Here is a 25,573-nt window from a genome sequence, read left to right on the forward strand (position 1 = left end):
AAAGTGCTTGAACAATTTTTTTTTTTTTTTTCTCGCTGGAGAAACAGGACAGACGCGTCCGTGCCAAGGAGAAGGCGTAGACTTCCTCCAAACATTTCCTCTTCCATCCCCGCTTTCGAGACTCGGTTTTGTGGAATCTTTGTAACGAGAGGACTTTTTCTTCCACCACCTGGTTGTTTCTTTCTCTGCTAGAAAAACAACAGGGACGGTCTGAACTTTTGCAGAAATGGATTGGGGAACACATCTTTGGGTAAGTTTGACAGCTGACACAGAAGCTTAACCCTCTGGGAGAAGTCGTTACAAAAAAAGCCCCTTCAACATCCCTTAAGAGTATGCTGTCTTACTATTGTTTTCGACGATATGTACACGCTACTCTTGTTTTACCACGGTAGGGCCAGGGTTAAGTAATCCTGAGACAACAGCAGGAGTCTTTATGTAAAGCCTGCAACCAGAGGATTTCGCAACTCCTGCTGCATTCCTTATCTTAAGCAGAGGGAAAAGAAGAGAGGTTTATTACTCTTTCTGGCCACCTTATCTATGTAGGCTGAAGGTGTACTCTGCTACCCTTTTCTGTCTCACTCCACCTTAATGCATGCTTGAACCCGAGCTTTGCTTTGTGAAAACATTTCTCTGGAAGTGTTGAGGGTTCTGACAGGTTGTCCTCTGTTGAAGGCTCATTTGTGTGACTTGTCACTGCATCTGGTCAGTGTCTCTCTCAGCTGTGAATCACACTGACAGTCATCAGGTCAGTCATCACACACACACACACACACACACACACACACAACCTTCATCACACACACACACACACACACACACACACACACACAGTGGCCACTGATCCAGGGTTGCGAGTAAAGATTTTCATTTTAAATAGTTTCTGGATAAATCAATCAAGTTTTTGGTCTATAAAATGTGGGAAAAATTACAGAATTAGACACAATTATGTCTTCAATTTCCTTGTTTTTGTCTGACCAGCAGTCCAAAACTGAAAGACATCCTGTTTACGACCTGATATGACCACAGAAACATTTGAGATGCTGAAACAGGAAAATGTTTGGCGTTTTTGCTTGATAGATGATTATTTGTTAAAATAGTTCCTGATTAATTTTCTGACAGGCTAATCACTAATGGACTAATTATTTTAGCTCTACACTGATGCACTAATGCTATGTACAGTCTATTTTAGCGCAAACAAAATAGATTAGACTTGTTTATGCTTGTTGGTTTATTGGCTGGTGATGAAGAGCAAAGACAACCAATTTTCCCAAATCCTGCTGTGATTGAGGTCAGAGCCTAAGTACGTGCCTCTGAGATTATTCCTCAGTTAAACACTGACTGGGTGAGGCTGCTATGTTAAATGCTTTGTTTATGAATAGTTGAAGTTAAAAAGTGATTCAGCTGCATCTGATTGTGTCGTGTTTGATGGGATCAGACAACAGTAGTGTAATCAGACTTTATTATGGGAAAACCAGCACATATTATAGCTAGAGCTGAAACTATTGGTTGATAAAACGATTAGTCAGAAAATAAATCAGAAACTAGTGCTGTAACTACTCATTATTTTCATTATCGATTAATCTCCTGATTATTTTCTCGATTTATTGACTAATTGTTTGGTCTATAAAAATGCCAGACAGAGAAGAAAGGCCCATCACACAAGCCCAAGGTGATGTCTTAATATTTCTTGTTTTGTCTGACCAATAGTCCAAAACCTGAATAGTTTATTATCACAATGGACAAAAAACCCCAGCAAATACTGCAAGTAGAGAAACGGGAACCAGTGTTTTTGGGCTTTTTTGTTTGATCAATGATCATCATTTTATTGTTTCATTCATATGAGCAACTGTTTTGATAATGAATTGAGCGGTAAGTCATATAGTTTTTAAGCATAACTGTCAAATATTACCTAGCCCCAGATCAAATGTGCTCCTTTTCTTTGTCCTAACTAATAATAAACTAAATATCTTTTGGTTTAGGACCGCTTTTTAGACAACACAAGCAATTTGAAGACTTTACCTCTGGTAAAGACAGGGTCTCTCTCCTCAATAGATGCTCACGAGGAGAACTCAAATTGGTACCATTCTACAATACAGTGCAAAAAATTGGATTAACGATTGAGTGAGGAACGAATCAGCGACATGATAATTAACTAATTCTTAGTAAGTAGTTCCTGAGTATCTCAGTTTCAAGAACTTAATAGGTGAGTTACTAAAGAACAGAATGAGAGATCCTATATTAATTAATCATTACATAATGATTAGTTCATAAATATCTGTAAATCGGCATACTGACCACTCTCCTCAGTTTCTGATTACCTCATAATCAGCCACTGAGTGCCACAAAACTAGTAACGTCTCAATTGCTTATTACTTAATCAGTAGGGTTGAAACGTTTCATCGATTAATTTGATTAATTCAATTACTAAAAAGCATTGACACACTGACCGCTACTTAACTTTCTCTGCCCCCCCAAATCAATTCAGTTGTATTCAATTCATAACAAGCTATCCCATTCCACTTTTCATATAGAGCAGGACCATACTCTTTGTAATTGTATTTACACAGACTCAGCAATTCCCACCAGTTAGGTTGAGTGAGAGAGGGGCGGGGGGCAGTAGATCGATGCAAGTAAAGTGGTATGAGCTGGCTGATTCAGAGTTAATCAGGAACTACGCATGAAGAGAGTGGTCAGTATGTCGAATTACATATATTTATGAACCTCCGCCCTGGGACTAGCAGTCCCAGGGGCCTCTCCAAACCCTGAAACCAGTTGGACTAGTCCCACCCCTCACAGTGATGAAACACAGCAGCAATAATGAGAGATGCAAAACAACAATCGTACTGTAGCTCAATGCAAGTAAAATGGTATGAGCTGGCTGATTCAGAGTTAATCCGGAACTACTCATGAAGCAAATGGTCAGCACGTTGATTCACAGATATTTATGAATCATTATCATTATGCACTGATTCATTGATATAGTATCTCAGTAATTTCTGCAGGAACTCTCCATTCTTTTCTATACAGTCCTTAATTCTGAGATATTCAGGTGCTACTTATCAACAATTAATTCATTATCAGGTCATTGCTGATTTATTGCTCACTCGTTCTTTTGTAACTACTTTTGTGTACTGTATTGTAAAGTGTTATCCTCAAATTTTACATTTTTAGAGATATCAGCTATCACCTGCAATGTCATGTACACAAGTGAAAAGAAAAGTGAAACTTGCTCTCATTTAACCACATATGCCATTTCCCCTTTTGTAGCTTTAAGGTTAGAAAAAATACTCTCATTCCACACTGTCTTACTGTGTGCTATATCAGCCTTTTCCAACTTCTCTTCATTGAAGCCATATGATATTTACACTGAGTACAAGATTAAGACTTTATGGTTTTCATGGCTGCACATCAGTTGAGACCCATTTCCACGATGGTATTCCTGAAATATTTGGTGTCTTTGATACAAAATGTTATGCCAATAAAGTTTGTTGAATGTGTTAATAGGTTAGCTTTAGGTAGTCTCTCTAGCTTGGACATTTCAAGTTTTAATGGTGCAGATAGAAACATTCTAGTAGTTACTAAGCACTTTACACAAACTTAGTGATGGATTTACGGATGGCTGGTGCAACTAAATCCTTTTGTTTTGTAGCTTTCATTATGATTGAGTCTGACCTCAGATCTACCTGGATCAGGAAACGCTGCTGCTGTGTGTCGTCACTGTGAGGGGTGGGACTGGTCCAACTGGTTTCAGGGTTTGGAGAGGCCCCTGGGACCGTCAGTCACAGGGCGGAGGTTCATACTGAGCTAATGATTATCTCATTCCTGAAGCCTGTCTCACTCACTATCAGTATTCATTCCTCTCACACAAACATGATATACTAAGTTAATTAATGGCGTAGCAGCAGCAGTGGCAAATGCATGGAGAAATATATTTCATAGATTCTTCACATGCTCTTTCTTAAGCACAATTTGTATCTCATACATCTGATTGCCTCGATCACTCTCCTTCCTGGTGCAGGTTTTTCTGTTTCTTCTATTTCACTCCATTGTCCTGTATATTCTCATCCTGTTCCTGCCTCCTCCCAGCCTTCTCGTTTCCAGGACATTGCTAACTGTGTTACTGTACGAGCTCCATTTAGCCCCCCCCCCCCCGAGGACCTAATATCTATGTCTCTGGTTCCAAAAGACCTTGCAGCCTCTATGCACACACGCACACACACGCCAGCAACCAAAAGGTGGAGTCTTTCTTTGTATTTCACAACAACAGAACCACCCTGTTGCTTCGTGTGTCCAGACTCCTCATGTAAGCACACCATTCAGTTTTGTGGTCACATTCATATTCAGTGAGCCCTTTACTATATGTTATGACACTGTGTAGATATAAGCCAGTGGAGACAGAGAGGACAAATGTTACCTGCCCAGCAGGTTTGTGTGTTGTGTGTGTGTGTGAGAGAGAGATTGTGTTTTGAATGCATGGATGTGTGTGTAAAGAGAGAGAGTGGAATGTTGACAGGAGAGTTTTCTTTTATTCTTTAACCTATCTTTGTACTTCGTGTATGTGTGAGACTGTAGGTGTGTCTTAAGTGTGCGTGTGTAAAGGGTTTTTCTTCCTGTTGCCATTTTCCAAATCCATGGCCTAATGCAAATGAAAGCAAAGCAAAACAATACATCAGACAGGTATATGTGGGTACCTTGTAAAACCCCAGACCTCACCCCTTTTTGGGGGACCGAATAGAAGATCCAATTGATGTCAATGCAATTTGATGTGTTTGCATAAAAAATTGTTTTATTTACAAGTGTGTATGAATTCATTTTGTGTTAACCGAACCTTGAGTTTGGCTGATAGAGCACCGCCATGTTAAGTTTTTGCAACCAGCGGCACCGGACATGACCATATTTGGACGAGACGGTGGAGCTAACGGCCATGTGCGGAGCTGGTTAGCTTGCTAGGTGCATCTATAATTCATTTAACTGTCATTTTAACAGGGCTGACGATTTTGTCTAGTGAACAACAGTCTTAAAACTAAATGTACTCACCAGAGAAAGTGAACATCCAACTCCAAATAAGCTTTTTCAGCTGCGCTGGTTAAATTTACGCAGTGCCTTGGGTACGAGCCACTCTATCTATATCTATATCTGCCTGATTGACAGGTAACCATGGTAATGACTTGTCAATCATAGATAATCCTGCACTGCTTTATGGTCTATTTTCCTCTAAATGGGACCATAATTTACTAAATGAACATGTTGTATTGAAGAAGACATGAAACTAGCGATTGAGAGACCATAAACTCATTATGAAAGTGTTTACTTTGGTGGTCGTTCAATAGAATGCAGGTTTAAGGGACTTCCGCATTGGATTCACGTCTCAGACAGGAAGCTTCCCGCTTGATCGAAGTGGAACATGACCCAACACAGTGGCCAGATGTTTCTTATTCTTATATGCCTTAAATAATAAAAATGTTTAAGTTGTTATGTCAAAGCACGATTCTTTTGCCCGGAAGCTGGTCTGATGTATTAGAGCTGAAGCACTTAGTTGAGCTACAGAAAATTAATCAACAACAGGATACAAGCTCTTTGTTATCATTCTTGAGACAAAACAACAACTTGATTGAAAGAAAAAAAAGCCTAATGTGTTTGTGTGCATATACATGTATGGAAATGGATACTTCTGTGCTGTTCCTCTCTTAGGACCAGTATGATCACATCGACAAGCACACGTTGGCAGGCCTCGACCTGGTGGAGCGTTACATAAAGTTTGTAAAGGAACGGACAGAGATAGAACAGAGCTACGCCAAGCAACTCAGGTGTGCCTTTGGTTTTTGTGAGCTTGTTTCTGAATGTTTAGTTATGTTTACATTAATTAGGATCTTAAATTTATTTGTGTCTTTATGTTTGTGTGTGTAATAGAGAGTCACAGTGCTTCTTTTACGCTGTCTTAACAGGAATCTAACAAGGAGATATGCCAAACGAGGAAGCAAGGATGAGCCAGACTGCAAGTGAGAGAATGAGAGAATTTCCGTTTCCATTATGTTTCCCTCTCCTCTTTTATTTTGCATGAATTACAAGTGACTGTTCACTAAACTCCCATTTTAAAGATAGTGCCTGTTTTAGCTTTCCATTCTTGCACGGCAACTCCAGTTGACTTTTCAATGTTTCACACTAACGTGTTAAAATAGGAATCCAGTAAAAGGGTCTTAAATATGCACAGTGGCTAAATGATGTAGTACTAAAAGACTGAGGCTAAAGCTACATGTCAGGTCTGATGATCTATAGAGATATCATGGAAATAAAGGAGCTGCATTATTTGTGTATTGCAGTGTAGAGCTAGCTAGTTCTATTATTATAGTACAGTATTGTAAGTAAAATGTAGTACTCTTATTTCCAAAGAGTAGGAAGAATAGCCGATAAATTTGGAAAATGTAATGCTATCATTCGCAAGTTTGGCTAGAGCTTCTGGGGTTTAAACCTTCCCAAACCAAAAAGAGGGCAGGACAGAGTTCCTCAAAACTCTGATGGCTCACACAGAGTGGATGTCCCAGTTCTGAAAAAGCATTTTTCTAAAGAAGTCTCACTAATTAATGTAATTAACTTGAAAATAATGTTTACTTATTTAGTTAGTTAGTTAAGCTAGATAGCTGGACATGCTAATGTTTGTTGTGTTACATTTGCTAAGCTATGATTAGACAATTTCTGTTCATTGGGATGGGTTTAGCGAACAGTCAGTTAAATGTTGGTCTCTCCAGCTGTGATAATTTTCCAAATTGTCTCTACTCCTTGCTGCAGATTCAGCAATCATGCATCCTTTCAGGAGATTCTGAACGAGCTGAATGATTACGCCGGCCAACGGGAGCTCATCGCTGAAAACATGATGACCGGCATCTGTGTTGAACTCACCAAGTATCTTCAGGATCTCAAACAGGAACGCAAAACAGTGAGAGAGAGAGGAAGAGCACATGAGGGAGGGAGAGAGGAAGGGAGGGATTGAAGGGAAGAAGGAAGGAACAGGGAAGTTTGGCAGTTGGCAGATTAGATTGATGTACGCTGTGTCATCATATTAAACCTCTTTCTTCCCCAGCACCTTTCTGATGTCAAGAAAGCCCAGCAGAATTTAGAGACCACCTTTAAACAACTAGAAAGTGTGAGTCACATATTGTTGTTGGATCACAGGATTGTTTGTTTGCCTAAAATTACCCAAAAAAATCTCACTTGCCTTTTGTGGTATCTTGTCATTGAGATATTTTTGTGGTAAAGCTTCATTTTACAGGTCCGTCAACTTTATTCTTCATATAGGTTGAATTGTATGTTTGCATTTTCAGCGGACCTACACAGACCACAAGATTCTTAAATTAAACTAGTTTAACAGTTTAATTAGTTAGTTGGAGTGTGAGAATTAAATACTTTATATATTGGAGTGTGAGAATTGAATAATTTCTATTTTTACCCATAGTTTGTACTAATTTATATGGTTCTTTCCAAGAAACTTTCAGAAAATTATAGAAATTTGCATATCTGTAAAATAAAGTGTTCCTCCTCCATTCCAAAGAGGTGAATGGAATTTTGTTTGTGGTACTGAAAAAAAACTACTGTTCTACTAAAAATAGAACGGCGGCATCTTTTCTTTATTTCTTTAGTGCACGTTGCTGCTGAATATTTAAAATGGCCTGTGAGTCATTAATTGTCATTAATAAAGTCCATAATAAAGTGTACGAACTGTCTAATAAGCCACAGAGTGTGCTGCTACAAATGCTGATGACCTTAACTTTCTATTAAGCGAACAGCAATATTAGTAAGTCATCTGTAATTATAAATCATAGTAAGTTAACAACAAAGGGTTTTACAACAATCCAAGTCAGAATAAGTTGTTACCAAATGGCTTTTGGTCCAGATACTTTTCAGAACCTTTCCAATCAAACAGCCCAGTGAAGTGGTCGACCCAAAAGAGATAAAATAACCTGTTTGAGGAGGAAAAACACCAGTCAGAGAGATTTTTCACCACCTGGCAGCCCAAAAAGTGTTAATGGCTTAATATATAAATTATGAAAGAATGATCTAAAAATCCTTAGTAAATAATGTATTAGCCAGTAATAAAGTGCAACTTATAAATCCTTTGTAAAGGGTTTAATAAGTTTATGACTTCTACAATGGTATGGTAATGTTTTAATGCTTATAAAACAAAATCTATTCGCATTACTAGATACCACCAGATGTAAGTGAGTAAATATATCTACTGATTGGAATTTGTCCTAATTGAGCCTTTAACATACAGTAACATAATGTGCGATTTATGATGGACAGTCCCCTTGCAGTGTTATTACTGCCAGTGGGACTGAATTCCTCAACTTTTGCATCGTTAATACTATTAAAGCTCTATTCAATTAAGTGTATTAAAGTGTAGATCTGACTGTGTGTACATACCCTGCAGACTAAGAAGCGATTTGCCAAGGAGTGGGCGGAGGCGGATAAAGCCACACAACAAGCTGAGAAAATCGAGAACGACAATAATGCCACTAGACTCGATGCTGAAAAAGTAAAAACACACACGTTGGCATCAACAGCTGAGCACAGATTTTTTTTTTTCACCTTTTGGTTTTTAAGATATTTTCAGTAAAAACAATAATTGATCTGTCCTTGTTTGTTTTCCTCCATGGCGGCTTTCACCTCCTTGTGTCTCCCATCCCTCACTGCATCTGTTCCTGCATTTCTCCCACTTTGCATTTTGTTTTGCATCTCTTAATTTCTCATTCTTCCTGCCTCCTGTCATCTTCCCCTCCCTCTCCCTTCTGTCATTCCTCCTATCATTCGCTCTGAAGGCCAAGCTGCATGCCCAAGCCCGCACACACACAGCAGAGGAGTGCAGGAACGACTATGCAGCACAGCTCCAGAAATACAACAAAGAGCAAAAGTTCTTCTACTACTCAGAGATACCAAAGATCTTCAATGTGAGATGAAGGCACACATATAGAATGCAGTACTACTGGGCAGAGTTCACAAACCTGCTCAAGTGACATAATGCAAACCATACACACCCTTTTATTGTCTTTCAAAATGTAATCCTTCTCCAGTGTTTCCGTATGTATTTGCATGAACAAAGTATAAACACAGACCATGTGAATATAATATGAAATTTAATGAGGCAGTTGTATGTTTGTGTACCAAACAGAAAATGCAGGACATGGATGAGCGGAGGATTCGACGGCTGGCGGAGGGATACTGCCAGTTTTCCGACATCGAGAAGAATGTGCTGCCCATCATCTCAAAGTGTCTAGAGGGAATCTCTGCGGCAGGGATGAAAATCAATGAGAAACAGGTAAATGAGATGTATTGGCTGTGCCTGTCTTTCTATCTGTCTGTCCAGTATCGTATCTAAGATACTTCTGATCTCATTGTTGGGAAAGTTGGGGGGATGCTGGTCCTGCTGATGTTTTAAGTAGAGTGCGCCGATTGCAATTTTGTTAGTGCAGTGAAATGTTACCAAATCTGTGCCAGTGAGAGAGGAATACATTAGGACGCATATGCCATGACAACAGTGAACTAACCTATTAGGGAACTTGTTTAGTGAAAGGTCAAAATTCAGAGAAATGATACTCAGTAAAATGTTACCAAATTTGTGGCAGTGATAGTAGAGGACATTAGGAAGCCGATGCCATGCCAAGTTAAACCTAAGCAACTGGTTTGGTGAAAGATTAAGGTTCAAGGAAATTTAAATATGTTTGTGTAATTTGTGGTGTTTTGGATTTTAAAGTGTGATTTCTCCAAGTTGGTTCAGTTTGTGCCAGTGGTAGAGAAAGACATTAGTAAGCAGGTGCCATGGCAATAGTGAACTAAAAAATTGACGAATTAATTTGGTGAAAGGTCAAAGAGAAATGTTGCTGTGTTTTTTACAGAATTGTAGCCTTATATAGAAGTAGTATAATTATATTAATTTTATTTTAGTATTTCTTATGTTCATATAATAACAGAGAGAACACATTATTATTATTATTATTATTATTATTATTATTATTATGTTCATAAAAAAATCAAAGAACATTAAAGAAAGCCTGTGCATGTATCTTTCAGGACATTTGCCTTGCTCACAGCCCATCCTTACTATAATAACACTACTTTAGGTGCAGCAAGGTTCAGACAGCGGCAGGGTTGACAATTTTCACCATTTTCTGACATTTTATAAACCAAACAATAATCAAAGCATATAATATGATTTGTAATAATCAATGCATAACCAAGATGTGTTCATTTTAATCAAAGCAAACATTTTACTTGCATGTGGGTTTAATCCCAAGAAAATGCTAATGGTCAGAAAGTAAGGACAGTCAAGCACAGGAACTTTGAAAAGATAAAGGTCACTGAACATGCGAAAGAGGATGAGAGCATTGATACTGGAAGTTGTCCATGTTGTCTGAAAGTAGGGTCATGTTTCAGTAGACATGTGTTCTGCTTAGCAACAGTATAATATCACATGATCCATGTCTCAACTTCACACCAATGAGAAAGTTCGTTGTTTGAGTGACTGAATTATTGACCAACCAAAAATATCACATCCCATCAGGAGGAGCTTGGTATGAAAGGTTTTATTTAATGTTATTGAAGCCATTGTGAACCGCAACCCCAGATTAGCTGTTACCTTCAGCTTGTGGTCTTTATGCTAAGCTAAGCTAATCATCTGGCTGTAGCTTCATTTAAACCTCACACACAGTAGAGTGGTATCAATCTTCTCATCTGACTCTCAACAAGAAAGCAAATTGCGTATTTCCAAAAATGTGAAAGTATTCCTTTAATTATGCTGTTTACCTGACATTTTTCGAAATTTGAACAGCCTACAGTACAGATTACTTCACAGTGTCATTATTTCTATGTCCACAGTTTTACTAGGTTTACTTAAGCAATCTAATACAACCATCCTATAATAAAAACTACTTTTGTCAAAACCTATTGTTGACACTGTGTGAGAGTTGAGAGTGGGTGTTGATTAGAGGCTGACATTTTTTCAGGAATCCTGTGTGTCAAGGGATTCCTGTATAATTCCCGCGAGATGAGAGACAATTTCACTATTCATCATGGGACTGGGACGGGACAGGAAAAACCAACGGGAGTGGGCAGGACAGGAATCATAGGTCCGTTTTTTTGATATATAGTTCTAATGTGAAAACATCACATTTTCAGATTATTTTTTTTAAATTATAAACAGGATTGACAAGAGGAATTCTTCCGGGATTGGGATGAAACAGGAATATTTTTGTGGGAGTGGGATGGGACATGAATAAAAATCCACTCCTGTATCACCATCTAGTGTTTAATTTTTAACACAGGGGTTGTTGTTGTTGCTATTTCATGTATGTAAATGAGGTAAATTTTCTGTGAAGTTTAAAATATACTGTTTGTCTGTTTGTCTCCCTGCAGGATTCGATGCTGTTCATAGAGCAGCACAAGTCTGGTTTTGAGCGACCTGGAGATGCAGAGTTTGAAGACTACAGCCAAGGAATCAAACCGGCAACCTCTGACTCCAGCCTTCACCCACCTAAAGTGCGCGCTAAGCTCTGGCCTTTCAGCAAAAAACAGCAGAAGGTGAATATGCAGTGTTCACATTAGATTTGCTTGTCTTTCAGTTTGCATAAAAACTGCAGCATCTCAAGGAGGAGACATTTACTGCCTCTCCCCTCTCTTCCTCGCCTGCTTCTGCATTTGACTAACTGAATTTCCCATCTTTCCTATTCTATCAGGCTAAAATTATCTTGTCATTTCTAATTCATATAGGCTATCTTTATTTACAAGGTTGATTTGTTAGTCTTTCTCGAAACACGTGTGGTCTTATTTTGAAATAAAGGCAACATGATTAGACACTGGAAACAATAAGGATCACCCACAAAACTGAGTGCTTCACAGTTTAAACATAATTATGTTAATTATGACCTTAATTAACAGTGATGAAATGAAACCCTGCAAAAACATCTCTTAGTGTCCAAGGAAGGTTAAAATATAAGGTAACTGGACTTCGTTGAAGATATAGAAGAATCCTCTGTAGTGTCGTTAGCCAAGATGAACGATACCGCTGGTTCGTTAGTGCTCCTAGCTGTTATACTAACAAACCAGCAGTATCGATCATCTTGGCTAACGACTCTCTTGGATGAGGGACATAACACCTTCTAGTATCCTCAACCAAGTCCAGTTGCCCTTGAATGTAACCTTGCTTGGATAACTATGACCTGGATGACTGAGAACCTTCACAGACGTCTCATAATGTGAAGTGAATTCACTCTAAAGAGTTTAGAAATAAATTTGATTTATATAATTTACAAATAATTAATGAACTTACTCCAATTGATTTCATGTTGCTAATGCATTTGATACATTTTAGTGTTTAAAGCACCTTTAATAGATGCTCCCAAAAGATTTATTTTATATTAAACTCCATATAAAATTTTATATAGAACAGCAACGTTCAACATTACGCCCTCATTAGTTGTACATAGCATCCTAGCATAGAATCCTTGATATATAACTGAGTTTAGCGTTGATGCGTACATGTTGAAGTAACTGATGACAGGGCCTGCAACGTGTTAAATCAAGTGAAGTCTACATACAGACCTTCTTGGTCACATTAAGAGCATTAGCCTGTCCTTGACCTGATGAAGCAGTAACGTCGAAACAACGTAGTTGTACTCAATAACTAAATAAATAATTTTCAGGAGCATTTATTCAATGTGCAGGTGTTTTTTTTCCTGATATTGTTAATATTGGGATGTGCCACCACCACCAATACAGCGTTATGGCTTTGCTTTCTGATAACACAGGTTTTAGTTTAGTAAATCTAAAGAAACAAATGTGGATTGGTTCTTTTTTAAATGTTATTTTGCTGGATAGTATATCATGTATAGGTGAAGATAACTCTTACTGTAGGTGTTTAAATTAAATATTGATAATGACACAAGTTTATCTTTAGAGTGAAGTTAATCTTTGAAAACGGGTCACAAATATAAAATAAAGGTTAATTTTCAAAGACACCTGGGCACTTAAGTTTTTAGTAAATGTTACTCGAACGTGAGTAAATAGTGTCTCTGTGGGGAACTATTTTCAGCCATGGATTAATACACATTTGATGACACTTTTTATGGCACCAGTCCAAGTGTATTCATTAAAAATAAGCGACATTGCCAATGTTCATCGCATGAATAACACGTCACGTCTCACTGATGTGGGTTTTTTTGGACAACAACGGATGTCTATGACACAGTGATTATAGGGTCAGTTCATTGTTGGTTTTGGTCCATTTCATGGGATTTGTTGACAAAAGAAAAATAAATATCACCAGACTTGTCCTGTAAATAACCGATATGTTTTCATTTCAAATACTAATTACATCAAAGTTTCTCAGTACACTTCTAAGAAAAGGTGTCACGTTACTGTGGATAAACCTGTAAACCTTTCGCAGGTTTGAGGGCTCGTTGCAGATACATTTTAAGACAGCTGTAAAGACTTTAATCTTAATCCATACAAAGAGAAGAACCCAGCCCTGTCCTTATCTTGCTCCTGTTGACCACTGAAGAAGTGCAAATTACACTCACAAGGTCTTATAACAATGCTTTGAAACAAACACACACACTCAAAACTCAGCACACATTCCACTCATGTCTTACCCCACCACCCTGTTGCCCTCAGGGGCCAATACTAATTCCAGTCTGCTGCACAGACTTGCCCTGAAAACACCACGTGCTCTCCTTTTAACTCTTTGTCCACTTTATTACAAAAATATCCGCATCTGTTTGACTCTTCTTCTCTTCTACCAGTGTAATCTCCCTCCTGTGCTCCTCTTTCTCTGCTCCCTGTTCCTCCACCTTGTATCCCCCCCCCCTTCAGTTTACCCTTCTGTCTTTTTCTCCCCCGTCGCCTTTCCTACCGGGCAGCCACCCCCTCTTCCTCCCCCTCTCTAAGCTGCAGCACTCCCCCCTCTCTCTCTGTCTGAGAGAGTTCAAACGCTCTGTCAAACCCAGGATTTCCACCTTAAAGATATTACACAAACAGCACTGGGTGAGTGACGACATCTGCTCAGGTCCAATCCCCATGTCATATGTTGTAAACATCTCCTCTCTCATGTATTTGTCCCATTGATGCTATTACTCCTGCTGTTATATCTGGATATTGCTACTTTATACCCCCTGTTCTTTTGTAAAAACTGTCACTATGCCTATTATTGTAAAAGTGTGTTTCCCATTCAGTGTGTGTGTTGTACACCTATGCTCTCTGTTTAGATATTGCATGCTGAAAAGCACACAGTGACACTTATTAAGGAATATATATAGGGTGGACTGAACAGGTGCTGAAATAACATAATTCTGGTGCTGCACTCGCTCCTGTGGGTTAAAAGGTACAAAGTCTGGGTCATACCAGAAAGTGGAATGCTGAAATTCATCCATGTGTCTTTTAGAAAGTACTAGAGGCTGTTAACTAGTGTATACTGTTAGTTAGCAAGTTAGTTAGCTCCGTCCAGCCCCAGTTGGTGCTTGTATTACCATTACATGTAAATAACAGCTTTAAGCATCCAATTTTCCAAATAAATTTTTCCAGCCATCTCGGAAGATTGTTCAACAAAACTTACCGCTCTTCTGAAGGTATGTCCAGAATCCTCAAAGACTCTGGATGAAAGAATAATCCAGGTATACAGAACTGACATCTCTTTTTGTAAAACACACAAGCAAAACATTAACACGTTATTGTGTGTGAAAATATTACGTTTTGGATAGAAATATTAAAACATAGTATAATAGATAATTTTTCACTAAGATTGTTAAAAAAGTCTTAAGGGGATTCTGGAAGTACTGTCAGAGCAACAGTAAGTTATGTTAAATGACTATATGGGTTTCACTGGGTAATACCTTTTCGGAAAGATATTAATACATGAGGGGGACAAACTCGGTTTGGGTTTTCAGTCGCTAAAAGGACAGTATGTTTGTACCACGGACTCCTATCTCATAACTAAGCAAATTGTTTTGGTTTTTAGATATCGCTCACTGAAATTATTCTTTCCTCCCATTTACAATGGAGAAGAATGTAAGTGAAAATTTTATTTTAAAAACATTCAACACAACATTTCCTTTCAGAAAAAGTATCGCTGCTACTTTGGATAATCCACACAAGAACACTGTGAACACTTTTCAGTCTTCATGGGGAGAGAAGTAGTTATTCAGTGGATATAGTCTAAGATCTCTAGTTGCATATTGTTATCTAAATATGTGTCTGTGGAGACAAAAAATTAGGCCCTTTCTTTGAACTCAAGATTTTGAGAAAATTATCCATCTTTTATCACATCACACCGGCCTCATTTAGTCTGCATGAGCTCAGCTTCAACTAGTCCGGAAGCAGATTAAAGCGCAGCTGAAATTCAGTGGTATTCTCACAGGGTGTTATGGGTTCTGAACAGCCATGCTCCTCACCCTCTCTCTCCTCTCTAACCAGGGTTTGTTTCCTTCACACAAAATAATGATGTGTATTGCTCTGTATTGTTAGGTTTCTTAGACTAACATGCAGCATTAACCTGTCAGTCTGTGTGTAGATGTCTTATTAGCAGTGGGAATGAGAGTTAGAGATAGGGAGGAGTGACATCTGGTGGTGAGCAGTAATAAGAGTCTGTATACATGACGCTTAGGACAATTACAGTGTGTGTGTGTGTGTGTGTGTGCGCGTACGTGTGTAGCTGCCCGCAGCAGAAGATTTCTCTCATCTTCCTCCGGAGCAGAGGAAGAAGAGGCTGCATGCGAAGATTGATGACATCACCAAGGAGCTGCAAAAGGCACAGGACCAAAGGTGACAATATCACCAACAGCATCACAGGCATCCCCAAGGCCTTTGTAATTTATAATTAATCTACTGAGTATTAGTTTGAACTCATGGTATTCACTGTGAGCATCTGTTTTGGACAGCATAGGTTGGACCGTATGTGGTGGTGCCCTAATTTAATTTTTATTGGTGGACACCTAATTAGTTCAGAGTAGAAGATCTTAAAAGCCTCTTAAAAGTGTTAAAAGTTAAAAGTTCTCTATAACGCTGAATATCCATGACTAAATGACCTAAAGTTTTGTATCTAAGAGTTTTCCACTGAGCTAATCTTCTTCAGTATAACTGTGTGGATGGGGTTTCAAATTTGACTTGATTGCAGTCTGGCAACATAAGCAAACAACTCTGATTGGTGTACAGAATTACAGGACATCACCTTTTTCCAATTGAGCCCCGTCCACTTCAAACCAGTGAGTAGAGCCCAGATTAGACCATAGACACAAACGTCTCTCGTGAATTAATGAGAACAATTGCAACTTTTGCAGAAAAGTGTTAATATAGGACTCCATGGCTTATATGAAGAAGCTGAGAAATGTGGATTTCAATGCTTTAAATAACACATTTGTTTCGTAGCTTTATTGTAATATCCTTGATCAATATGACAAAACCCCTTGTAAAGAAATGTTCCCAGTTTGTTGCGGAAGAACTTGACTGGTTCACACACAGAGCCCTGATCTTAAACCTATAACTTTGTTGTTGTAAGTTTAAGCCAGACTTTTTCCACCCACCATCAGTGCCCAACCTCATTAATGTCTCTTCAGCAAGTCTCCCAATTTGTACAAACTTCTCCTGTCCTTATCAGCAGTGCTGCACAGGAGAAAAACATCCTTAATGAGTGCTCACATTTCCAAAACAATAACGCTTTCCTTCACCTTTCTGACCTCAGTGACGCACTGGAGAAGATGAAGGGTGTGTATGAGAAGAATCCACAGATGGGAGACCCCTCCAGTCTGGAGCCTCAGATCACAGAAACTGCTCACAACATAGGCCGCCTAAGGGGGGAGCTGACCAAATATGAGGTTGTCACACATACACACACAATGCATGCCTATGTTGTGTGCATTATCAGATTACATTATATGTGCTTTTATGCAACATTAACATCTATTGCTGGTTCATTATAGACGTGGCTGTCAGAAGCAGTGGGGGGAGAGGAATCGTCCAACACCATCAACAATAATACTCGACATAGGTAAGACCTATGTTTAAAGGAGCAGTTTGACTTTTCAGGAAATACCCTTATGGCTTTCTTGCAGCAAGTTAAATGAGGAAATTAATACCAATCTCATTTTTGTTCAGTAATGCAATATTTGGATTTACTTGAATCACAATTTGTCGAAACTAGAGGTGAAAGAGTAAAGAAATGCAGCAGGTTGATTCACAAGATTTAAAGCATTCTCACTAATTTGTTTGTTTTACAAAAACTTTTAAGCACAGTCGTGTTATTCTGTCTGTCTTATTCTTCTATTAACAATGCAAATAGATAAACTAGCAAGGCTACTGAAAAGTATTCTACTGACATCTTTGGCTGTCTTTGTCAGTCACATGATCCAGGCCTCCCACTGGAAGCATGGGGTGTCTTGTCGTCAGTTTGCCATGCAGCCAGGGAAAACTCCAGGAAGTCACTGCGACAGAAATTATCTGACACCAAATTCCCCATATAACATCTTGTTGTTTTTACTAGCTAGCTGTTTCCCCATTTCAAGTCTTTATGCTAAGATAACCAACTGGGCAACCGACTGCTGGATGTTTAACTTACTTCTACAGATATAAGAGTGGTATCTCATCTAACTCTCGGGAAGAAAGCAAATACATGTATTTCTCAAAATGCCCAACTATTTTTATAAATGTGAACAGGTGTTGCAGAAAAGACTGATGAAATTACATGTCTTGATTTGTTTATTTTCAGTGTTGTAGCAGCTGACCAGTCTCACAACATCTACACAGAATTTGAAGACGAGTTTGACGACATAGAAAGCCCTGTTGGCCACTGCGTGGCTCTGTACACCTTTGAAGGTACATTGTCATATTTACACTCAACTTGTTCATAAATAGATGTCATTTAAGCCTTTTAAGTCTTACTTGTGTGTGTTTGTGTGCAGGCAACAGTGAGGGCACCATTTCCATTACGGAGGGAGAGCTGTTGAGTATAATGGAGGAGGATAAAGGAGATGGATGGATGAGAGTACTTAGAGCCAGTGGAGAAGAGGGCTATATACCTTCATCCTATGTCAAACTTGGCCCATAACACACTCAGAGCTTGTGATGGAAAGTTAAGAGCCAAAGGTGAATACAAAGTCATCCATGATAATTGGAGCTTTTCTCTACATCTTTTATCTCAGCCAGTGACGTGCATAGTGAGATGAATATGTGAGATTAGAAAGCTTGTTATCGAGGCTGATTGCGATATCGAGTCTGTCTCTCTTCGCTGAAGCAGGAGAGATTGTCAGTCCTGTCTGATCTTCATAGATTTCAGCTCTTTTAAAAACCAAACCTTTGAATGTATACCTGAACATTTTGTCAGTGTCAACTCATATAACAGCATCATAGTAGCCTACATTGCTACCCTTCTTTATGTCAATATAGACTGCTGAATTTTGTCTTTTGGTAACAGCCCTCTAAAATCTCTTTCCTGACAGGATACTGTGAGGTTTTTTTGGTCATAGTAATGTGATGTATGCCTGGATGAAAACCACTATTTTATAGGGAATGCAGAAAATATAAAATCTCTTAATGGACCGTCACAGTGAAGGATAGGTTCACATATTTTTATGTCTATCTCAACGCAATAGCCTGGTGCCTGTATGAACACTGAAACATGTTGTGCTTACTGCAGTAATTCTTCCTGTTCATACTGACCCTGAGGAGATCCCTCCCTAATGAGCTTCTAATGTAAGTGATGGTGAACAAAATCCACAGTCCAAGTTTAGAATTAAAATATTTCCACTTTCTTTTGAAGCTAATGAGTCATTAGCAGTCTGAGTTGGACTAATCAAGTGGGTATCTGTCAAAGTTTAAGTGTTTTTAAATACTTCTTTGTATTACTATCCCTCCTCTACATATAAGCAGGAAATTCTGTCTGGGAAAACAAAGAGAAATTTCACATTAAAAATACTTTAACTTCCTCCTCTTAGCTTCAAATAAACTTTGGAAGATATTTTAACCCAGAAAGGGCTGTGGATAATCACATCCGGACCTCTAAATCTCACTCAAATCCTCTGAAACAATGGACATTTTTAAAAATCTTTGCCGTTATTCTGACTTTAAATACAGATAACCTGTTCTACAAAATGTTCAAAGAATTAATGACACCAGGTTAGATTTAAAAGGGAGGAAAATGGAGTTTTGTGATTCAGCTTCTCACTGGATCAACAGCCTTCTCGTGTTAAACTCTGCACAAACACACCATTCTGCACATTAAAGCTCAAACATCCAAGACAAGTTGAGTGGGGCTTTAAAAAAATCTCGCTCTCTATCAATCTGTCCTGCACTAGTTGATGTTTCCTCAACATTTAAGGGGTATTATTGTATGACCCATTTTTAAAAAGACATATGTATTTACATGTATCGTTTAGTGGAAAAAACATTTGTTGTCTTTTTGTTTCTTTTTTAGAATCATTCATGAGAAATAATACATGCAAAAAATAAAGAAATACATTTATTGCATCAGAAACGATCAAAAACACAGTTTCCAGTGTGGTTGCTTAACAGCAGCAGGTCATGTACAAAGGGAACTAACTTAATTTTAATAGTGTTCATGTTGGTCCTTTTGACAAGCAACACTTGTTGTATACTTGATTCCAAACTGTCTGATCAGAAATGCACAATGGAAGAAGTAAACAGATGCTAGTTTTTGGGTAAACAATTTCATATTTGCTTAAAAAGGAAAAATAATCCACTGTCGCATGATAAGCTTAACCTTCTCACATCTCAAAAATAACTTCTCCCCTTGCCTGTGTGATCGCTGCCTTAGCTCCTGCAACACGAGGGTCAACTTAAATGTTTCACTTTATTCACTGCTTTTTATGTTCTTCTAGTGAAGAAAGTGCTGATTTCACCTTTCACTTAGTGAAACAGGCCCTAAGGCTCAGGTTAGAGCGTCAGGTTGTTGTGGGGTGATCTCCACGGGTTCCAGTTTATCAGAGAGGACACAAAGAATCTTGTCGAACTTCATGTAGCGCTCCTTTCTGTCAGCTGCTGCCCCTGACTGACCCCAGAACAGCCTCAGGGCAAACTCTGTCTGGAAAGCCTCCAGCAGCTCAGGGATTGGCTTCCAGTCTCCTGCTGAAACAGTGTGATGGACATCTGATCCGATCAGATAACACAAATGATGTCATTTCTGTTTCAATGTACACTGAGTATAATACCATATGCTTCCTGCCAGAGTAAGTGTGTTATGTGCCTACCTTACAACGGGCCTCATGCAAGAAACACACGCACAAACAGATTTGTTCTTAAGTGGCACATATGAGATTTAAGAGAATTCTTTGCATTCACCAACTTTCTTATACTTCTAATGTAAGATAACAAAACAGAACTCACATGTACTGAAAGTCTGCCACTCTCCACAGGAGAGACTTAAGAATCATAGTATAATCCCTTAATCTAAATGAACTTATTACGGAAATCAACAAAAATAAAAGTTACTATAAATACTAGATAAATAGTAACGTAATGAAACTATATTCTGTTCACCATATCATTGTCTTTAGGCTGCCAATATGAGGTTTTTTATTTTTAGAATTTTATATAAAATATGCCAATATGTTTTATTTATTGGCATATTTTAACATGGCAACATACAAAATAGTAAATATTAGGAAAATTCTCCCATTCCAACAGCTGCCTTAAACTCATCTATGTAAGCTGATGTCCAGGAGAACATCATCATTATAATACAGACAGCGAAACATCCCCCACTGTAAAATATTCTCTCATCTATCTCTTGACCAACTCCTGTCTAAGTCACCACTTTTTAAGCATCCAACTTCATATCAAACCATTCTGTCTTTATTTCTGTCAAGTACATTGCTTCTCTAATGATATGTCATTGGCATCTAATTGATATTTTCTAATACTGTACCCCTACTCATAAGGTGCAGTCTGTTATGATTTTGACTTGAAGCTATATGGTGTGAAATTAATCTTTTTATACTCAATGTCGGGGGGTTGCTTATGCTAACAATCAAATCTCATTAACACACCTCTTCATGAACAGGTGACATTCATCAGGCTAAGACAAATAATTTATGACAAGTTTGCACAGTTTAAGACTAGTGTTCGGTGAATCTGACTGGCAACACTCTTACGAACAAGCCTCACAGAAAAGATTTAGGATAAGAATACAGTACTGTTAAAGCATGATGCCCATTGTCTGTCACTGTCTCTAAGAAAGACATTACTGTACATGCATGTGTGTACCTGTGAGCAGAGAGTGTGCATGCTGCTGATAATCTTGTGCATGCAGCGCAGCTCTGCGAGCTGATTGGAGGACATCATACAGAAGCTGACAGCCTCGCTCACTGTTCTCCACCGGGTCCTCACCCTCCATTGTCATCAGCAGAGGAACAAGGTGTGGTACGGCTATAGGACCCTGGACTACAGAGTCTACAGAAAAACATATTAAGACAGTACACATATGACTCAATGCAGTCCAATACATTCACTATTTAATAACTGGGTCACTGTGTTATTTATAAAGCACTTGTTTTAACCTATCAGGTGTTTTAACCCCTAGACCATCACTATAAAAAAGGGGAAGTTTGCCTATTTTACACATCCAAGTCAGTTTATAGGTTTCAGGGAATCCTACTAAATATGTGAAAAGGGTCGTATAAAGCCTTAGCGGCTACAGAGGAAGCTGTGTAAAGTCTGATTAATTGTCTCAAGGGTCAATTTCAGCTGTGCCCCCCCCGTCTGTTTGATTTTACAGTGTAGCCAAACAAACTGACTGCAGCTCCGACCTGTTCTGCATTTCAACTCTTCCTACACCTCAACAGCCGATGCCGGCACTTCCCTCACAAAAGTTGCATTGGACAAAAGCATCAGCCAAATAACTGTTGTGTCCACCACTCACCGTCTCCCTCATTAAGCAAGTTCATAAAGGGTTTGAGTTTCTTCTCAAATAAAACCGCAGTCTCTGTGTGGTTCCTCCGCAGTGCACGCCACGTCATCTCCAGTCGCATTATCTGCATATGTCGATGCACAAACGTACCATGAGTGCTGAAAAACTTAAACCAGCTTCCACATGGCTTAAGTTTGCATTGAGCAAGCATATGTAATAATTACACCACCTGAGGCATCTCCAGAGCTTTCATCACGGCTGAGAAGGAATAGAGGTCGTGGGCGTGTTCTTTCAGAGCCTGAGCCAATAAGATTAATTTATGTAAAACGGCTGCCCTCTGGCTCACAGTCCCTGTGCAGCCTAGGATGTCCACTGCGACTCCCAGTGCTAATAGATGATGCCTAAAAATTGAAAGATTAATGGATCAGTGGTGTTTGAGATAGCAGGCAATAGAATAAGGCAGTTGGTGAGGGACAGTTTTCTCACTTCCCACTAGTGGCATCCATCCACCCCGATCCACCCCAATAAAATGAAGGTGAAAGTAATTTTGTGGTACCCACAGAATTGCATGTAAAAAAAGAAGCAACATTTACTGGGGGCAGGGTACTCTGGATAATACACAGAACTATTGTTTACCAAAGAAACAGTCCTCCTGAAAACTGTTAACGAGGACACTGATCACTGTCAAATACATTTTCTAATTCTTTCAGCACCACAAACCAAACTAAGCAATCCCGTCAGCAAGGAGATGGATACCTTAAAACCTACACAAATTAAACCAAAGATATCTGTATGGCTAGATACCACGAGGGATAAATGAGAAAATATGAACAAACATCATCTGAAATGTGATCCAATTATCATCTCAACCAACTCTTTAATCTACCCATATTTATTCATCTGTTGTGTATAAAGTGTGTCAGCTGCATGTACCTTTCTAACAAATCCTGTCGCAACTGGTGTCCATGTGGCAAAGTGACAAGCTCCAGCCCTGATCCAACTCCCATAATCCTTTTCTGCTCATCAGTCACCCCAACGATGCGCGCTACCTGCAGCACCACAACAATGACAAATCAATGGCCAGTCAGGTTTTACATCCAGTTCACTGAGTGATTATTCAACCTCTTCTCAATTTGTGGGAATTGGGTTGTTGAGTTTACTGAAAACGTCACTTCACAAACCATCATTGGACTTCAGTGAATTCTTCACTTTTTGTGAAATCTAAGAATAAAAGCCATTTATCAAATTTCCTATTTTTTATATAATTGCTACCCTTCTTTATGTCGATATAGACTGCTGAATTTTGTCTTTTGGTAACAGCCCTAAAATCTCTTTCCTGACAGGATACTGTGAGGTTTTTTTTGTCATAGTAATGTGATGTATGCCTGGATGAAAACCACTATTTTATAGGGAATGCAGAAAATATAAAATCTCTTAATGGACCGTCACATTGAAGGATAGGTTCACATATTTTTATGTCTATCTCAAAGCAATAGCCTGGTGCCTGTATGAACACTGAAACATGTTTCAGTTTCAATTTATAATTTTAAGATACTCCAAGATGGCTGGAGCACAAAACAGGGATTTCCACACACCCTCAGTTCAAGATTTAACATACAAAAAAATATGATTGGGCATGAGGACTAAAATGCAATCTGAAGCAATTTAAATCATAAGGAATATGGTAGTTTTAGCCTATTATTTGCATTTGATCTGAAAAGTTGTTAGGATGTTGCATATTTGTTTTGCATTGCATTTATCAGGTGTATAAACAACACAAATAAAGCATATATTGATTCTGAAGATCAACTTGACTAAGTTAAAGTTGAGAGCTACCTGGCAGTCAACACTGAGCATGTGGAGAGCAGTTGTGTTGGCGTTAGAGCGGTTGAAGAACTCTTTGAGTGCCAGCAGGACACTGGGCTCTAGAGGCCGGTTGTTCTCCGGCAAGAGCAGTGACTGAAACTGGTCCAACTGGAAACACGATTCTAACTCCATCTGTGATGATGTAGGAAGGATATTACAACATTAGTAAACAACTGACCACACAACAGCTGTTACATATTGTAGGTGTGCAATGCTCAACTTATTTCCACAGCATAGTTAATTACCGAGGCCACTGACTGTATTCTGAGGCTGTTATTTCTAAATAATAATAAAAACTTTATGGAGCACTTTTGAAATAGACAGCTGTTACAAACTGTCCAGGCAGTTTCACTCTGACACCTAGTGGCAAAAAGACAATCAGTAAATAAGTCATCACAGGTTAGAAACAACATGAGGATTGATGCATTAATTTTCTCAAGAATGTGTCAGTTTTAACAAAAGTCAAGGTCCAGGTGGTCAAGGTCAGTTTCCTTTTATGTTGCTGTGGTTTTAGATATGCAGTGTAATTCAGATTACTAGCTACACACATTTCCAAATTATAATCCTCAGCATCACCATCTTTACTGCAAATCACTTATACTTTACTTTCTATTTGATATGAAAATGTCTGCAGAATTGTGTAATCGATCAGACTTAACATCGAGTTGATTATTTTTATTTGAAATTAAACTTATTAATCTAAAATTATTTTCTTGATAAAGCAATTCATTATTTGGTCATGCATTTTAATTGGAGATTGACTGTAGTCCTTTAAAACGTCGTATCACTTTCTTCTTTACTTAAAACAGAAGCAAATATGAAAACTAAAAAAACTGTGTAAAAAATAAATAAATAAAAATGTATACAAACATGTGGCTTTTCAAAATGCCAGTCCTTCACTTCCTCTGTCGTGTTCTTCTGAAACACCATGTCAAACGGCAGCTGTGATGATGCTTCATTCTGCTGAGCCTCCAGAAACCCAAAGGAAGTCTCTGTGAGGCGGGCGCGGCTCTGCCACTTCTCCTCTGCACGAAGTCGGTCCACATGACCTTTCCGCCCAGACTGTGGCACCTGGAACAGCAAGTGGACATAAACTCTCCATGGAGGATTTACAGATAGCCTGTAAGGCCTTCCTCATTTCCCCAAATATAAAGAGAAATGACAAGAAAAAAACATCAACTGAGTTGTATGTGATTTGTGATGAGTTCTTTACCTGGATGACCAGTTCATCGTAGAAAGAGGAGGGGTCATAGTCCCGGTCTGTGGGTGGGGGAGGGATAGCGTTGGCAAAGACAGTAGAGACCCTGAGAGGTTTAGGAGGAGCTCTGGGGTGCAGCTGTCCATCTGAACCTCGTAAAGTTACACCACCACCTGCAAGGATGAAGGACCAAGTTCTGTGTGTGTCATTGGCAGTCTCCATTTTTGGAGGAGGTGCTGCTACAATACTTGTACCCTTCAACTGCTCACTCATTCACAGACACAAGTTCAGCCCCTGAAGCCATAACCAGGATCTTAGAAATAGATCATAAGTGAAAGCTCTGAAACAAACATCTCTAATTTCCCCAAAAAATTTTTTTGCATTTCTTATAGTTAAATTCCTCTGAAAATTAACAATCACTTATAAACTAAACTTGCTGAATTAAAATACCAATTTTGTGTCTATTTTACCTGTTAAACTAAATAGTTCTTTCCAGGGAACCTTTTATGAAATAACTGAAATTAATGATCCTTAAAATGAAGCATTACCGTTTTATTAACCAAAATGAAGGTCTAACTAAAGTTTACATTTCTTTTTAGTTTTGTTTTCTGCAG

General features: G+C 38.7%; 2 protein-coding genes across 4 annotated transcripts in view; one reads left to right on the forward strand and one right to left on the reverse strand.

Moving 5' to 3' along the window:
* On the forward strand, window positions 1-19,514 carry LOC123969422 (cdc42-interacting protein 4 homolog). Its single transcript, XM_046046801.1, has 14 exons — window positions 1-250; window positions 5,692-5,807; window positions 5,946-5,999; window positions 6,787-6,934; window positions 7,079-7,141; window positions 8,426-8,530; window positions 8,814-8,942; window positions 9,164-9,310; window positions 11,404-11,568; window positions 15,692-15,801; window positions 16,718-16,850; window positions 16,956-17,023; window positions 17,741-17,847; window positions 17,934-19,514. Exons 1-14 carry the CDS (start codon window positions 227-229, stop codon window positions 18,077-18,079), a joined length of 1,515 nt encoding a protein of 504 aa, XP_045902757.1. The 5' UTR covers window positions 1-226; the 3' UTR covers window positions 18,080-19,514.
* LOC123969421 (breast cancer anti-estrogen resistance protein 3 homolog) overlaps window positions 19,477-25,573 on the reverse strand; it is an 11,293-nt gene continuing 5,196 nt past the window's right edge. The window contains exons 8-15 of one of the 3 annotated variants that reach the window (XM_046046798.1): window positions 24,975-25,132; window positions 24,632-24,832; window positions 23,732-23,893; window positions 22,829-22,944; window positions 22,125-22,296; window positions 21,908-22,019; window positions 21,253-21,438; window positions 19,477-20,136 (exon numbers count right to left, since the gene is read on the reverse strand). In XM_046046798.1, the coding sequence (XP_045902754.1) occupies window positions 19,919-20,136; window positions 21,253-21,438; window positions 21,908-22,019; window positions 22,125-22,296; window positions 22,829-22,944; window positions 23,732-23,893; window positions 24,632-24,832; window positions 24,975-25,132 (1,325 nt within the window). In that variant the 3' untranslated portion in view covers window positions 19,477-19,918. The remainder of the gene's footprint in view (window positions 20,137-21,252; window positions 21,439-21,907; window positions 22,020-22,124; window positions 22,297-22,828; window positions 22,945-23,731; window positions 23,894-24,631; window positions 24,833-24,974; window positions 25,133-25,573) is intronic. The other 2 variants (XM_046046800.1, XM_046046799.1) reach the window with 2 other exon arrangements.

This window comes from Micropterus dolomieu, linkage group LG04 (assembly GCF_021292245.1).
Source record: "Micropterus dolomieu isolate WLL.071019.BEF.003 ecotype Adirondacks linkage group LG04, ASM2129224v1, whole genome shotgun sequence".
NCBI classification, from domain to species: domain Eukaryota; kingdom Metazoa; phylum Chordata; class Actinopteri; order Centrarchiformes; family Centrarchidae; genus Micropterus; species Micropterus dolomieu.

Excerpts from the sequence above, each read along its gene's own strand:
- LOC123969422 (XM_046046801.1), top strand. The coding sequence starts at position 227 with ATGGATTGGGGAACACATCTTTGG. Across the intron at positions 5,808-5,945 it reads AGCTACGCCAAGCAACTCAG|GAATCTAACAAGGAGATATG; the intron begins GTGTGCCTTTGG and ends CTGTCTTAACAG. Across the intron at positions 8,531-8,813 it reads CTAGACTCGATGCTGAAAAA|GCCAAGCTGCATGCCCAAGC; the intron begins GTAAAAACACAC and ends TTCGCTCTGAAG.